Below are 17,615 nucleotides of genomic sequence, written 5' to 3'. Positions count from 1 at the left end.
TTGAAAGTGTAGAATAAAGAATAAAGGGAAAAGTTTAGATAAAACAGTTGTCGTAGTCATACAAGTAGTCAATTTATTAATAAGGTAGTTTTGTTGTACTGAATTGAAAATAAGCGAATGAAAAATATACATTGTGACTATCCATAATAAATTCTACAGAACAAATAATGTATCAGTTTTTCTACATAATACCTGCAATTACTGACTTGTAACACACTATTTATTTGTCTCCAGGGATGAATTTTTTAGAACAAATGCACAGGAAGCAAAAACTGTGAATATTAAAAGAAAAGATACAGCGTTGCAGACAGATACACTGACAAATGAGAATGAAAGCTCAGGTGACAGTGAAGAAGAACCAGAAGAAGCTGTGATTCATCAAGAAATAACTTTTCCAAAAGAAAGAACAATGACTGCTAAAGAGTTTGTGAGGTAACTGTATTTTAAAGCCACAGTAACCTAAGACTTAAAATCAGTAAGCACTTATTGTCATGAAAAAAGTTATAATTTAAGCTCTTATCAGAAGACTCAGTAAGTACTTATATGCATAAGAAAAGTTGATTCTCATGGCATGAACTGTATTGACTGTGGTGGGTAGTTTTCCTGTCAAATTGTGATTTTCAAACAATGGAAACTCCATGTAGGAATATCAACAATGTAGGAAAAGACAGATTGCTACTTACTGTAAAGAAGACAAGTTGCAGACAGGCACAATTAAAAGACGCTTACAGTAAGCTTTCGAACACAGCCTTCATTGGGAAAAGAGGAATACATGCCATTCATACACGCAAACTTCATGCACACATGACCACCAACTCCAGAATCTCAGGCCGGAATGCAACTACCACTTGGGATGCAAGCAATAAACCGGAAGGGGAAGGGATATCACCTCCCTGCCCCACAATTTCCAGATGCTGCACCTGTTGGCATTCTATTCCCTGCACACTCCACTAGACAGTGTTCGTCACTCAGCCCTCCTGTACACTACTATCCCCTTCCCCTTCCCTGCCCCCTCCATATTGCTGCTTGCATCCCATGTGATAGTTGCATCCTGGCCCGAGATGCTGGAGTTAGCAGTCGTGTGCATGAGGTATTCTTGCTTGTGTGTATGAATGGTGTATGTTTCTCTCTTGCAAATGAAGCTGTGGCCGAAAGCTCCATGCAAGTGTCTTTTAATTGTGTCTGTGTGAAACTTAATGTGTCTTCTGTACAGTAAGTAGCAATCTGTCTTTTCCTACATTGTTGAAATAGTGACTGTCTTAGGTGATGCTACCCAATTGTTCTCAGGTTAAATATTGAAACATATGCAATGTTCTCCATTTATTATGTATTAGAATCATTACAATTTTAATAAAGTCTAATGTAGGCAGATAGCTTTTAACTAACTTTGCGTTATGTGGAAATACATTGTAATATTTATTAAGTCCACTACCTTTGTCACAGGACTCTTGCTGCACATATGAGTGTCTTTGCAAAACTTCGGAATCCAAAAGCAATTTTTAGAGAATCAGAGTTAAGTAAGTTGTATTATGATCTGCTGATGCACAAAAATAATGATGTCCAGAAGCTGGCACTCAGCTGCTTGCTTACATATAAACACAAGTTTCTTCTTCCATACCAGTAAGTACTATAATTTTTTCTTTATCATGTGGAATACATCAACTGCCTGTCAGAACAAAATGACACCTTTTTTGTTCTAGGCCTAATTTGTTCAACTTGTTAGATGATAAAACATTCAAAAGCGAAATAACTATGTTTCGCATTGACAAAGAAAGTGACGTAATTCAAACTGAACACCGTGAGAAACTTATACCTATAATTATGAGGTAAGTCATACAGATATCTATAAACAGTTCATCTAGTGAACAAACTATTGACAATGTAAAATGTAAAACTGTAAATATACTATTTCAGCAGAACTTATTACAGCAGCATAGCTGCTTGATTATTACCGAAACAGAAATGCACCTACAGTGTTTCTAACTCTCAGTGTAATAATAACCTTTTCTTCATTAACAAATTGTATTCCAGGATAGTCTACAGTAAAATGCTGACAAAAACTGGTTCAAAATCTACAGGCAAAGCAGCAGCACAGCTACGTCGATCTTTAGTTTTGAGGTTTCTGGCTGGCTGTCATGAGAACGAACTGATGATATTTGTGCAAATGGCTTTCAAAAATTTAATGGACCACCTAAAAGGTGAAGAAAACTCTTTTTAATCCTGTAATTTGCAATTTATTTGTTTCTTTACCATTGTACTTTTGTTATTTTCACCTACTTTAAGTAAATTGTCTTTGTGTGTGTGCATGCCAGAAGCACCTTCAGTAGTATAGCAGGTGACACATTTTGATAAACATGGGAAACTTATTCTCTCTCTCTCTCTCTCTCTCTCTCTCTCTCTCTCTCTGTATCTATGTATGTACACTAGACGCTCGCTAATCCGGCCATTCCTGGTACATATAGGTGCCGGATTAGTGAAAGTGCCGGATTATTGAGTGTCTGAAATTCATTTTATTCATTTATTTTGTTTTTTATTTATTTTGAAAACATAGGGGATATAGTGTACTGTACTTCATTAAACTGAACGATACAATTTTGAAACATAGAAGATATACTTTATTAAATCCAAAAATACATTAATTTTCAAACTTAGTCCTTGAGTGTGTGCTGTACATAATTATACAGTCGTATCACGCACTGTGAAACATGTTCCTAATTTTTAACTGTCACAATGATGATAAGTGACGGTGCCATGCTTAATCACACAACCCCTTTACAAGCATTACATCAGTACTGCATGTATCTGGTTGTTTCATAATGCACTCCAGGAAGACCTCAGCAGCTTCACCACCAGCAGTGTGAGAAATCTTCATGCTCTCTGTTCCTGTGTCCTCTTCTTCATCACTTTCATCATTACTTTCTTGCACGCTTTTAATTATTTATTTATCTGTTAAGGTTTGGTCTGTATCACAATTTTCCTCATTCAGCCACTTAGTAACATCTTCTTCATCAGTTTCTTCTCCTGGAAGGTTGTGGAACATGTCAGTGTACAAAGTAATTGATAATTCCAAATTGACTGGCTCATCACTGGCACTCACTGCTTGATCCAACTCGGCATCAGTGGTTGTTGTTGTTGTTGTTGTTGTGGTCTTCAGTCCTGAGACTGGTTTGATGCAGCTCTCCATGCTACTCTATCCTGTGCAAGCTTCTTCATCTCCCAGTACCTCCACACTGCCCTCCAATACTAAACTGGTGATTCCTTGATGGCTCAGAACATGTCCTACCAACTGGTCCCTTCTTCTTGTCAGGTTGTGGCACAAACTCCTCTTCTCCCCAATTCTATTCAATACCTCCTCATTATATTTTGACTAAAGTTCAGTCTTGATCACACCATTTATGTTTCAATGATGTAGGTAACCGGTTTTGGTTATTTTTACATAACCATCATCAGACCTGTGGATTAATTTTAGGAAATACTGGAAACCAATCATTAAATAAAATGAAAGTGTCTAATGACATCAAAATTTAACAAGATAAAATAAAATTAATTATACCCATGGCTCCCTTAGGATGGTAGGCGAAGCTCTCGTCAGCTGCTACGAAGTCAACTGATGGTTGTGAGTGCTGAGCACGAGCTTAAATATGCAGAGGCTCCGCCTACTTCCTGTCACATTACTTCACAACTGCCAATCAGCGTTCATGATGTGACGCTATCGTCAAAGTATAAAAGTAGGAAATACGCTAATAACATAAAATTGATTCATTTAAAATGTCTGATTAACAGATAGTTAGTATGTCTACAGCTTATTTATATTTTAGATAAAAATAGTAAACTACGATGTGTAATAGTTGTGCCCTCTATGGGCAACCTTAATACTATTACAGTGTCATTTACATCAAAGATGTGAAAGTCCTTGGAGTTGTGGTATATATCGGTTATACCGAGTCGCCTACATCACAATTGCATCTTTGTTGGATGTTGCAGATGGTCTTACTTTAACTGTAGTTTTCATAGCACTATTCTTTATAGCAGTAGGGTAGCAGCCAAGAGTACGTTCCGCATTATGTATGTCTGAATAACTGATGAGACCGCTGATAAAATTTTTAGAACTCATCGATCTAATAGTTTTTATAATAATTAATTTCAATTTAATAAAATTTTTTATATGTTGTACAGCATATTTTACATACATAGCTTTTGCCATGGGTATAACTACTCTTATATTTTAAAACAAAAGAGTAGGTGCTTTTATTATAAAATTTCGTCAAGAGGTCGTAAAAATATTTTTCGCGAAAATCTAATTGTTCATTGAGCAGCATTGATGATTTGGTTTTCAAATGAGCATATATCTCGATTTCTTCTAAGATATTCATAAGTAAGCCTTTATTTGCATAATGAAGAACTTGTAAATTCTGCTCTACTGTCCCCTCAGCATGATTATTGAATGCTATATGATGGCCGAATACAGACTTTGTTCGTGAGGTACCCGGCGTATGTTCTTTGTACCTTACTGCAAAATTTCGACCTGCTTGGCCGATGTATATTTTCTCACAGTCTCTGCATTGGATCTTGTACACTCCTGATCTGGTAAATTTTCCACTATCTTTACTTACAGTATGTCTTAATTTTTGTTGTAAAGTATTGTCAGTTGTAAATGCTATTGTTATTCCAGAATTTTTGAATAAATTAGTAATTCTATCTGATATGTTTCCCCATATATGTCATCTTCATATATTTTGGATTACCTATTAGTGGAGTACTTTGTGATTGTTGCACTTTATTAAAAATGATATCTACCTGTCGTGTGTCGAAAGAGTTAGTTTTTGCAATTTGTTTTAAGATGGTCATTTCCTTTTTGATCTCATTAGCTTCTAGCGGTAATTTTAGTATTCGGTGTATCATAGACTTAAAAAATGCTTTTTTATATTTGTCAGGATGACATGATGTGGCATTAATAATAACATCAGTAGTTGTAGGTTTCCTGTATATGGTGAAGAAATGTTTCCCATTGTTATTAGTTATAGTGAGATCTAGGTAGTTAATAGATTTTCGATTTTCATGCTCAACCGTAAATTGTAACTTCGGATGCATAGAGTTTAATTTTATAGCAAGCTTCTCAATTTCATCTTTTGAACCATTATAAAGCAATAGTGTATCATCTATGTATCGCTTGTAATATATGATTTTATTTGCGATATCAGGGTTATTTTTCAGGAATTGCGTCTCATAGTGGTTCACAAAAATGTCTGCAACTGTCCCAGCCAAAGAATTGCCCATTGCTAAGCCATCTTTCTGACAATAGATTTTAGTATTAAAAGAGAAATAATTGTAATCTAAAGTGCATTCAAGCAGTTCTATAAATTCGATTATTTCGTCTTTAGTCATATTTTTGTATTGTGCCCATAGAGGGCACAACTATTACACATCGTAGTTTACTATTTTTATCTAAAATATAAATAAGCTGTACACTTACTAACTATCTGTTAATCAGACATTTTAAATGAATCAATTTATGTTATTAGTGTATTTCCTAATTTTATACTTTGACGATAGCGTCATATCATGAACGCTGATTGGCAGTTGTGAAGTAATGTGACAGGAAGTAGGTGGAGACTCTGCATATTTAAGCTCGTGCTCAGCACTCACAACCATCAGTTGACTTCGTAGCAGCTGAGGAGAGCTCCGCCTACCATCCTAAGGGAGCCAGGGGTATAATTAATTGTATTTTATCTTGTTAAATTTTGACGTCATTAGACACTTTCATTTTATTTAAAGATTGGTTTCTAGTATTTCCTAAAATTAATCCACAGGTCTGATGATGGTTATGTAAAAATAACCGAAACCGGTTACCTACATCATTGAAACATAAATGGTGTGACCAAGACTGAACTTTAGTCAAAATATAATAATCTATTGATCACTGTATTCCAAAAATGTTTACCAAAATTATACCTCCTCATTAGTTTATGTGATCTACCCATCTAATCTTCAGCGCTCTTATGTAGCACCAAATTTCGAAAGCTTCTATTCTCTTCTTGTCCAAACTATTTATCGTCCATGTTTCACTTCCATACATGGCTACACTCCATACAAATACATCCAGAAACGACTTCCTGAGGCTTAAATCTGTACTCGATGTTAACAAATTTCTCTTCTTCAGAAACGCTTTCCTTGCCATTGCCAGTCTACATTTTGTATCCTCTCTACCTTGACCATCATCAGTTATTTTGGTCCTCAAATAGCAAAACTCCTTTACTACTTTAAGTGTCTCATTTCCTAGTCTAATTCCCTCAGCATCACCCGACTTAATTCAACTACATTCCATTATCCTCGTTTTGATTTTGTTGATTTTCATCTTATATCCCCCTTTCAAGACACTGTCCATTCCGTTCAACTGCTCTTCCAAGTCCTTTGCTGTCTCTGACAGAATTACAATGTCATCGGCATGGATTTTAATACCTACTCCGAATTTTTCTTTTGTTTCCTTTACTGCTTGCTCAATATACAGATTGAATAACATCGGGGACAGGCTACAACCCTGTCTCACTCCCTTCCCAACCACTGCTTCCCTTTCATGTCCCTCGACTCTTATAACTGGCATCTGGTTTCTGTACAAATTGTAAATAGCTTATTGCTCCCTGTATTTTACCCCTGCCACCTTCAGAATTTGAAAAAGAGTATTCCAGTCAACATTGTCAAAAGCTTTCTCCAAGTCTACAAATGCTAGAAATGTAGGTTTGCCTTTCCTTAATCTATTTTCTAAGATAAGTCGTAGGGTCAGTATTGCCTCACTTGTTCCAATATTTCTACGGAATGCAAACTGATCTTCTCCAAGGTCAGCTTCTACCAGTTTTTCCCTTTGTCTGTAAAGAATTCGCATTAGTATTTGGCATCCGTGACTTATTAAACTGATAGTTCGGCAATTTTCACATTTGCCAACACCTGCTTTCTTTGGGGTTGGAATTATTATATTCTTCTTGAAGTCTGAGGGAATTTTGCCTGTCTCATACATCTTGCTCACCAGATGGTAGAGTTTTGTCAGGACTGGCTTTCCCAAGGCCGTCAGTAGTTCTAATGGAATGTTGTCTACTCCCGGGGCCTTGTTTCGACTCAGGTCTTCAGTGCTCTGTCAGGCTCCTCACGCAATATCGTATCTCCCATTTCATATTCATCTACATCCTCTTCCATTTCCATAATATAGTCCTCAAGTACATCGCCCTTGTATAGACCCTCTGTATACTCCTTCCACTTTTCTGCTTTCCCTTCTTTGCTTAGAACCGGGTTTCCATCTGAGCTCTTGATATTCATACAAGTGGCTCTCTTTTCTCCAAAGGTATCTTTATTTTTCCTGTAGGCAGTATCTATCTTGCCCTAGTGAGATAGGCCTCTACATCCTTACATTTGTCCTCTAGCCATCCCTGCTTAGCCATTTTGCACTTCCTGTCAGTCTCATTTTTGAGACGTTTGTATTCCTTTTTGCCTGCTTCATTTACTGCATTTTTTATATTTTCGCCTTTCATCAATTAAATTCAATATTTCTTCTTTTACCCGAGGATTTCTACTAGCCCTCGTCTTTTTACCTACTTGATCCTCTGCTGCCTTCACTACTTCATCCGTCAGAGCTACCCATTCTTCTTCTACTGTATTTCTTTCCCCCATTCCTGTCAGTTTTTCCCTTATGCTCTCCCTGAAACTTTGTACAACCTCTGGTTCTTTCAGTTTATCCAGGTCCCATCTCCTTAAATTCCCACCTTCTTGCAGTTTCTTCAGTTTTAATCTACAGTTCATAACCAATAGATTGTGGTCAGAGTCCACATCTGCCCCTGGAAATATCTTACAATTTAAAACCTGGTTCCTAAATCATCAATGGATGACCACAATTTTCCCCAGGTCTTCATTATGGTAGCGCTCTCCTCTTTATCACATGCTTTGGCTGCTTGGAAAACATCATCATGTATGTTAATTGCTTTCCAAGTCATCACCATAGTCTCGATAGAGTCGTTTTCACTTTAGTTCAGCAAGGAGACGAGAAGTGGATGCTGATAATGAAGTTTAATTGATTCCAAAATTCCCTGGTCATGGGCTGAATTAGTGCTGTCATGTTGGGTGTGAGAGAAAATGCTTGTATACCACCAGACTTCAGAAAAACATCCGAAGGATGACTGGGAGCATTGTCAGTTATAAAGATAGCTTTCAGTGGAAGTGCTTTCTTCTTTAGCTCTTTTCTCACTGCTGGTACAAATGTTTCATGGAACCACCAAGAGAGTATTTGTCTATCCATCCACACTTTCTTCTGAGCACAATACTGCACAGGTAGAGTATTTCTGTCATTGTGTTGAAAACAATGTGGATGTTTGGATTTTCCGATCACCATAATCGGTAGTTGATGATTCCCATTTGCATTACAACACGCCATTAATGTTACGCACTGTTTCCGTAGCTTGTAACCACGAGCTTCCTTCTCATTCTTGGCAGCTAATGTTTTTGAAGGAAGCTTCTTGTAAAAGAGTCCTGTTTCATCACCATTATACAAGGCATCACCAGTTAAATCTTCCTCCTCTATTATCTTCCTTACCCTGTATACAAACTCGTCAGTATCCTTATCGTTAGCTGAGCAATTTTCCCCGGTGACTGTCAGCTGCTGAATGCCATGTTTTTCCAGTTTGATAGCCGACCTACACTCACTGCAAACAAGTTACTACCACCAAGTTGTTTGTTAAATGCAGTTGCTCTTTCCTTTATAATTGGGCCACTGACTGGAATTCCTTAACTGCATTGTTGTATGAGCCATCTATAAACAGCTGTGTCCAGTTCTTCATTCTCACTCTTTCGCATAACCTTCTGTTTTCCCAACTCGCTATCCATTTGTCCTGAGTTCTGTTGAATAACATCTGTTTCCTTTTTGATGTCATAAATGTTATTGTGCACGTGGTTTGGATGTGCGCCGGGATACTGAGAGGCCAGACTACTAAGGGCCGGATTAGCGAGAGTCTAGTGTGTATCTATCCATCTATGATATCTATCTGTTCATTTCTCACCACAATAACAATTAAACTAGGAAAGATGAAATAGTGAAAATTAAGTCTTAAGTCATATGGGAATGAATCATAATGGGGCAGGATAAGTGCATACTCACATTTCGATTAGTGAACAAATAGGTAACAGTAGTGTTGAAAGAAATTTCCATTGCAAATTTTGGTTTCATTCTGGCATAGCGTTCCCCAATTTAATAAAAATCAAAGGCTGGTGAACATGAATATTTTCTTTAAGGTCATGTATGACCTTAACTGATGGCCAGGTCTTTAAATGCTTAAAGTACAAGGGTATGTCAATTATTATCTGCAAAGTAGTTATAAAATTTGATTGTAATCAAATAGGAAACTTACAAGAACATCATCTTTTGACATAGTCCTTGCGTTTCAACACACTTGGACCATCGTTGTACAAGCTTCCTGATGCCCTCATAAAAGAAGGTTCTCAGTTGAGCTGCGAGCTAGGAATGCACCACTTCTTTCACTGCTTCGTCCGAGGCAAATCGACGACCCCTTAATGGCTGTTTGGGTGGACCAAACAAGTGATAGTCAGAAGGGGCAAGATCGGGGCTATATGGAGGATGATCCAGTACTTCAAATTTGAGTTTCTGGAGTGTTTCAGCAGTGTGGCCAGCTGTATGTGAACGAGCATTGTTGTGCAACAACACAACACCTTTTGACAGCAATCTTCGATGTTTGCTTTGAATTGCAGGCTTCAGCCTGGCAGTAAGCATCTCACTGTAACGTATACTGTTATTGTTGTACCCCTGTCCCCATAATGTTTGAGTACTGGACCTTGTGTGTCCCAAAAAACTGTAAGCATCGGTTTTCCTGCAAGCAGTTGGGTCTTGAACTTTTTCTTGCGCGGCGAATTTGGATGTTTCCATTCCATACTCTGCCATTTACTCCCTGGCTCGTAATGATGGATCCATATTTCGTCACCAGTAATGATCCTGTCTAAGAAGTTGTCCCCTTCGTTACCATAACAATCCAAATTTTTTTTGCAGATGTCCAAGCACGTTTGTTTATGAAACTGTGTGTGTTGTTTTGGGACCCATCTTGCACAAACTTTATAAAACCCAAGTCTGTTGTGGATGATTTCATAGGCAGAACTGTGACTAATTTGCAGGCGATGTGCCACTTCATCAATAGTTAATCATCTGTCTAAGAGAATCATTTCACGTGAACGCTCAATGGATTCTTCATTTGTTGCGGTAAACGGTTGTCCAGCTCCTTCATTGTGCATAACTCTTGTGCAACCATTTCGGAATTTTTCAATCCATTTGTAGACACTCCATTGTGGCAGAACACTGTTCCCTTACTGTACCGAAAGTCTTCGATGAATTTTGGCCCCTGATACGCCTACCGACCACAAAAAACGGATCACTGAATGTTGCTCTTTTTTAATGCAAATAGATAGCGGACAGCCGTGATTAACAGCACGACAATGATAATGAAACTAAATTAGCAGCTTGAAAATTACAAAGATACAACAACAAATAAATAAAACATGCGTCATCAACGTAAAATGACTGTACTACCAGAATAAACAAAAATATAACTAAATTGCGGATAATAATTGACCTACCCTCGTACATTTCATAGATACTTCCTCATCCACTCATAGTGATGTTCAATAAAAACCCTTTCAGTTTTTACTCCTTGAAACATTTCAATTGCTGACATTTTCACAAATAAGTAGTAAAACCATAGGGTTTTTCCCCCTGGTGTGTAAAATCTTGTTGTCCAAGACTCATGTTTGTATTGTATTTTGATACTGTACACACACTTATATTATGAAATATTTTCTTCTCATATTAGAATGTAAGAATGTATGACTTTCATATTTTTTGTATTATTTATAAAGAACTATACATTCAGAATTCCACTTTAAACATTTGTTTAATTGTTTACAATATTGGTGAAATAAAACTGTGTATTTTTTCAGATGACACTACTGAAATGATTACTACTATCGATAAATCACTAAATTTGGAATGTGCACCTAATCCAAAACAACTACAAAGTTCAGTCAATCTTTTGGGTGTAGTGTTAGACAAATTTGGATCACTTATGGGACAACAGCTGTTACCATATGTATTAAGAGTAATACTGTGTGTTGGTGCCATAGTTAAGGGATTGTTAGAGAGGAGAGAGATGGTATGTATCAGTGTATACATGTTGTTCTCAGTAAATTTGTGTTAAACACTATTATCAGACAGCTTCAGTTTCTCAAATAATGCATACCGGTACCTGTATGTAATACAGTATTATGGAAAATGTAATGGAATTGTTGGCTTGTGAAACCTGAGGTTCCTCCTGTGTTAAAGAGGGAAAGTAAAAATAGGATGAATGCTGGAAGCTGGAGGGCTTAGTAGAGATGAAGCTATGTAAATATAAATGCTGAATCAGTCAGAATAATCACACACTAAACTGAACAAAACTGAAACCTATATTTTGGTTTTGTAAGCAATGCAAGTCTTTCGTGATGTAAATAATAATTATCAGAGAATCAAAGTGTACATTATACATAGTAAATGTTATTCATTTTGTCCTTGTTGGAGCAAAAGCTCAAAAGCTAATGCGAGTAGTGTTTTGTGTTGTGTGCATCTGTGAACCACACATCACTCCACTATAGGTGAGTGGTTGCCTTTCCTTTATTTTATGTATTATTCCATCCAGAAATTTCCATTATTGTTACATTTGTTTTAAATTTCATTATTGATTTGTTATTAGTTTTTTTTAAGTTGGCAGCCATTCCACTCCTTAACTACACAACCTTGGCTTTCAGATGTTACAGCTCTTCAGCTATTTACTTGTAGGGCAGAACAAAATCATTTTATTTTATGGCCAATTTCCATATTATTTTTCCAGTTTCAATGTTGTTTTTTGCCAGTGTCAATGTTATTTTTTGCCAATTTCGCTGTTACCCATGGACAATTCTGATTTTTTTTTTTCCAATTTTACAATTATTTTTGGTGATTTTGGTATTTTTTTCTGACTTATTTCTTGTGTATTGTATGCTCCTATTTTTATTTTATTTCATTGTTTTTCAATGGTATGTTGAAAATTAAAATATACCTGTCGGTCACATTGAACTGTAAATAATTTAGGAGTCCACTCACCAAAATGCAGTTATACCATAATAAAGTTATATTTCTTGGCACCAAATATTTTATTTACACTTTATAAAATGAAATCATTTATATTGAAGCCATTAAACCATATCAATCAAAGAAAAAGTAACTTTGCAGCCATACACAGTATAAAGTTCTACAGAAGAATTTCAAAGTTCTCTTTTGAGACTCACTGTCACTGATCCATCAGTACTTCGCTATAGTGTGAAAACAGATGCCCGGAGTCTAAATTTTGAACACGGAAGACACACTGCCTTCAGCACAACACCAGACATTTCATGTCCACATGTCCTGGTGACATGGAAAGTTGCTTTTCCACTAAATTATGAAAGGTTTTGTATCCCTTCAGAACATCTTACACAACTGAGATCTGCTATTTTAGGTACATATAATATACTATTTGCCTTGTCAGCATTAATAGAGTTTATAATCCTCCCTTGACTGAAATGAGAAATATAGCTGTGAGCACAGATTTAATATGTGGATGTGACCTTAAGAGCTTTTACTCTTTTTTGAAGGAGAAACCCAGTGTATTTAATGTTTCCAACAATTCTTTTTGAAATATTCATCCCTTCATATTACTAAATAAATAATGAGTTTAATCACTTCTAATTCATTTTCCCACAGTAATGACACAATCTTCACTTTTAACTTGGAATACAGTGAATGTTTTATCCAGCGACATCAGGTTTCAAGATATTTTTGTGCAACACATTGAACCAAAAATGATGTGGTTTGGAGAGATCTTTAAATTGTGTTACACCAGTTAAAGTGCATCTTTTTGTGGTGCACAAGTATAAACACAAAAATCACCAAATACGGCACTTTAGCTACGTAAACACACAAGTCAACATTAAGCAGCCAGCCGCAGTACAGGATACATGAAATCATGCTAATATATTTCTGGCAGAAAAGCAGAACATTGGAATGTTCATTTAAATACTTATTCAATATTATTTTTACTATTTTGTGGTGTAGTTTGTGGTGACGGCGTGACCTGTCGCATTGGCCAGGGATTAGGTTACGTTGGAAGGTACCAGACACCATCTTGATTTACATGTTTTCAGTTTATTTATTTTTTAAGTGCTGTATCTGTTGTTTTTGTATTTACATTTGTGTGTTATGAAAATATGTAGTTTGGGCACCATGTGAAAGATATCCCAAAAATATGCCATTCTTTTTTTATGATAGGTTGTGCAAAATTGTTGGTAAAATTTACATCACCCATTAAATCTGTTACTGAAATCTAGTTTGTTTAGTCACATCTAGAGCCATAGTTCTTTATGTGAGATATCAATTGTCACTCCAAGTTATACATGATTCTCAGAATTGAGAAAAAAATCAGTATACATTTTTGGCTTTCAGGAGCTATTAGTAACTAATATTAGTAAACTGCTACACTCAGATTTATAATATTTTCACATGCGAATGAGAAAAATTCCAGATTTTGCTACATTTCATAAAAACTACAACAGTAAAGTATGATTGTTTTATCATTGTAATTCTTTCAGTATCACCTGTTTTTTATTTCAGATATTTCCTGCATACATTCCTGCCCTTCGTACTCTTCGTAATAGTTGCACAGCGGCTCTTATTCGCTTTTTCTCACAATTTGATGAGTTCATATGGTCTCCAACTGAAATCGATACTGTATTTGAAGTGTTTGTTTGGCCATCATTAGAACGTTTACCAACAGAGGGAGTCCATAGCCCAACAGCACTTCTTAAATTATTTATAACTTGGAGTCACAATGCCAGGTAAGTTTATCCCTCATAAAATGCAGAATATTTATTTAGTAAATGTACTTTGGTAGTGACTGATTAGCACACTTGAAGTAACATTGTTTATTGAGCATGAAATAAACACAGTACAATTCGAGGACAAAATTCGCACATGGAATAAGATGGAAAATGTCCTCCTGTGACAATTGAAGATTATGATGGAAATGATCTCCTTAGTGGTATGAAGTGTGTGAGCTTGAGTACAAAGTCCCAATCCTTGGTAGAGGTGATGAGCTATGGAAGCAGGCCCTTCCAGGCCGGTGGTCACACAGCACTGTCTGGGGGCATGGTGAAGGTGCAAGACAGCACTGTCAGTTGAGTTCCTGCGCTGGCAGGCGTCAGGGTCCCTAGCATTGTCTCATGGCATGGGTGGCGATCCGTGTGGAGGCCGGAGTTGAACTGGCCTTTGAGGCACTCAACGGTGACCAAAGTACTCACTGGAAAAACGCAGGTGCACAATTATGTGGATATACAACTGCGCAGAAACAAGTAGGTCTCCTGTTACTGCAGCATGCACTACCAGAGACTGTGGTAGCCAGAGGAGGCCTGGTGGTAAACAGTGCAGCCATCTGTTGATAAACAATTGCCTGAGGTAATGCCTGTCACACAAAGCATATCCATAAACTAGGTGTCTGAATATACAGGGGCCAGCCTTGCATATACTACACCCATTCACTCTTAAAGGATATGAAAATACAATGGAATCCAGACCTTTAGCTGCTTACAGGCATTGGTAAATATCAATGGGGATAGTTGAAAATGTGTGTCCCAACTGGGACACAAACCCGGGATCTCCTCCTTACATGGCAGACGCTCTATCCATCTGAGCCACCGAGGACACAGAGGATAGTGTGATTGCGGGGACTTATCTCTGGCATGCTCCCCGTGAGACCCACGTTCCCAACTTACTGTCCACACACTACATTTGTGGTGCCTCTGCCCACTATACTCATTACTCGCAGCAGTCAATCTATCAATTCCCACAAGAGTTCAGGCAGTATGAGTGCATCCACACTGAAGATCATTAGTCGGTTAGCCTTATCTATAAGAAGATGGTATCCGTTCTTTCGGAAATGTCCGAAAGAACAGATACCAACTTCACATTCCTTAATGGAGATGGTGGAACCATTGCAGAGAAGTGCAGCAGGCAGGGAAGGAGCCTCCGAGCACCTAGCAGAGCAAACTGGAATGAGACAATAGGTCAATCAGGGGATGAACAATGAAAATGGTGCCAAAGAAAGCAGAACCAGAAGATTGCTTAGGGAATAGCTGCGGTCGGCAGTAGATGGCAACAGGAAAGGCACAAGTAGAGGCTGAGACTGAGGCATGGAAATGCACCCGGCACCGGAGGAACACAGTGGGATCAGAGGGGTCAGTGGGGACAGCTCGCAGAATGCAGGGATGGTCACAGAAGAGGTCACTACAGCAATAGCTGTAACGACTTTGAGTTAGCCTGCGGGGACAAGGCTGATGACTAATGCAGAAGGAGCCACAGTGACAGCCGCGGTAGTGCCTGCAGCCACAGCAGCAGTGTTGACAAGCGGCCCAATGTTCATGGTGGAAGGGGCTATAGGGATGGCGACGTAGGACTTGATATAATACTGTGACCATACCAGCAGCTTTTAGCAACACATGTGAATAAATTAGTTATATAGCACTCTCATAAATATGACTGTAAATTGTTTGGTTAGGTTTATGTGAAATAAGAATCCTACCTCAACAAGTGATCTGAAAGATTATCATTACTACGCCAGTAACAGTAAGGTATCATTTTCATTGGTCTGAACTTCCCTCAGGTGTAAGGAAATGTATCACTTAACTTCTAGTTAGGTGTTCATGTACTTTTTATTTAATATTGTATGTGTAATTGAATAAAAATTACACTGCATGAACAGTGGTCCAACATCATGAAAAGGTGGCATATGATAGCTGCAGTTTCAAAAGTTATGTTTAGACAGATTATCATTAAATTTTTCTTCTATGTAACCAAAAAAACTTTTAAACCTTTAAGATTTCTTTTTCTATTTTCAGGTATTTTGTGCTGTTTGCAAAACACTTAAGAGGCAATCCACATGTAAGTCCATTACCATATATTATGAAGCTCCTGCTTGGAGAAAAGACACACAGTTCTGTACGGATTGGAATCATAGAAATAGTGGAGAATTTGTTAACGTTACAAGATCATCAAAAGCAACAAGAAGACAACACAAAAACTGCAGAAGAAGGAGGAAAATTTGTGCCTCCATTGCAAGTCAATTTTGTGCTTCCATTAGATGAGGATGTTGTTTCACAATTATCATGTAAGAATTTTATATGTGTGTAAAATTTTGTGATGAAACAGCATTTTATGTGCCCATTTTTGTTAAGCACCCATTTTGCAAAATCTAGGTTTGAAAGTGGAAATTCACAGATGACTATCACTTTATTTAAACAGCTTGTAGCATGTGATCTCATCTTAATCTGCACTGATTGTAGAAGTCACTCTAAAAGTTTTGAGAATGTCTTTGCTCCAATCCATTGACATGCATCTAAGGCAGACAGCAACAGCAGAGTTTATTTTTCTCTATTGTCATTCATGTTGTGTGAAATGGTGTGGTGTTTAAGACAGTGGACTTGCATTTGGGAGGACAGTGGTTAAAATCCCTGTCCACACACTCCATTGTAGGATAAAAATTCATTTTGGAAACCAACCCCAGCCTTTAGCTAAGCCATTTCTCTGCAATGTCCTTTCTTCCGGGAGTGCCAGTCCCACAGGTATAGCAGGAGAACTTCTGTAAAGTTTTGAAGGTAGGAGATCAGGTTCTGGCGAAAGTAAGGCTCTGAGGATAGATTGTGAGTTCTGCTGTGGTGGCTCAGTTGGTAGAGCACTTGTCCATTAGAGGCAGAGATCCCAAGTTCAAGTTCCAATACAGCATGCAGTTTTAATGTGCCATTAGAGGCAGAGATCCCAAGTTCTAGTTCCAATCCAGCATGCAGTTTTAATGTGCCAGGAAGTTTCAGCGCAGTTTTTGTTTTCTGTGATTTGCTTAAATTGGTTAATGCAAATGCTGGGCTGATTCCTTTGAAAAGGACATGAATGATTCCATTCCCTAATCAAATATTGTGTGTCTCTTTTAATGACCTCATCATCAACAGTACATTAAGCCACAATCCTCTTTCTTCCCTTCAGTCACTATCAGCCATTGAAGTGAACTTGGGACTTCATTCATTTGAAAGTTTGCTGTGATTTCAAAGTAACTGGAGCACTTGTATTTAGTATTTGAGAACTGCTGTTCTTACAGTAATATGCAGAGTAAATTAAGAAACAATTCTTCAAAGAGAAACAAACTACCCACGTTTGTCATTTTGACGCTCTTCAAGTTGCAGGATCTGTATCTTTCACAAAATTTTTGGATGTCTTGTATGCAAAGTGTTGCATAATGTACTTTTGTCTCCTAAATGAACAAAGTTCTTATTATAAAGTTTGGGGTATGTGGAAGGACTCACTAGGTAATTACATGAGGCTGTACTATTACTAACACGGATTACACAATCTTCTACCATCTCAATAAGGAAAATTTGATTTTTTTCCCCCTCCACACACCTGATTTACATGATGATGTGAGCCCCGTGAGTAATAACAATAATAATAATAATAATAATAATAATAATAATAATAATAATAG

General features: G+C 37.3%; 1 protein-coding gene across 1 annotated transcript in view; it reads left to right on the top strand.

Moving 5' to 3' along the window:
• The window catches only part of LOC124709358 (small subunit processome component 20 homolog), a 186,548-nt gene that overhangs the window by 68,994 nt on the left and 99,939 nt on the right, over positions 1-17,615 (top strand). Inside the window, 7 exon segments of the mRNA XM_047240836.1 lie at positions 235-432; positions 1,444-1,620; positions 1,701-1,826; positions 2,032-2,198; positions 10,981-11,192; positions 13,703-13,926; positions 15,982-16,250. Coding sequence (XP_047096792.1) covers positions 235-432; positions 1,444-1,620; positions 1,701-1,826; positions 2,032-2,198; positions 10,981-11,192; positions 13,703-13,926; positions 15,982-16,250 — 1,373 coding nt within the window.

The sequence above is a fragment of the Schistocerca piceifrons genome, chromosome 1 (assembly GCF_021461385.2).
Source record: "Schistocerca piceifrons isolate TAMUIC-IGC-003096 chromosome 1, iqSchPice1.1, whole genome shotgun sequence".
Classification (NCBI taxonomy): Eukaryota; Metazoa; Arthropoda; class Insecta; order Orthoptera; family Acrididae; genus Schistocerca; species Schistocerca piceifrons.
Note: the sequence above shows the minus strand (reverse complement) of the source record. Positions and strands in the feature narration are given on the sequence as shown.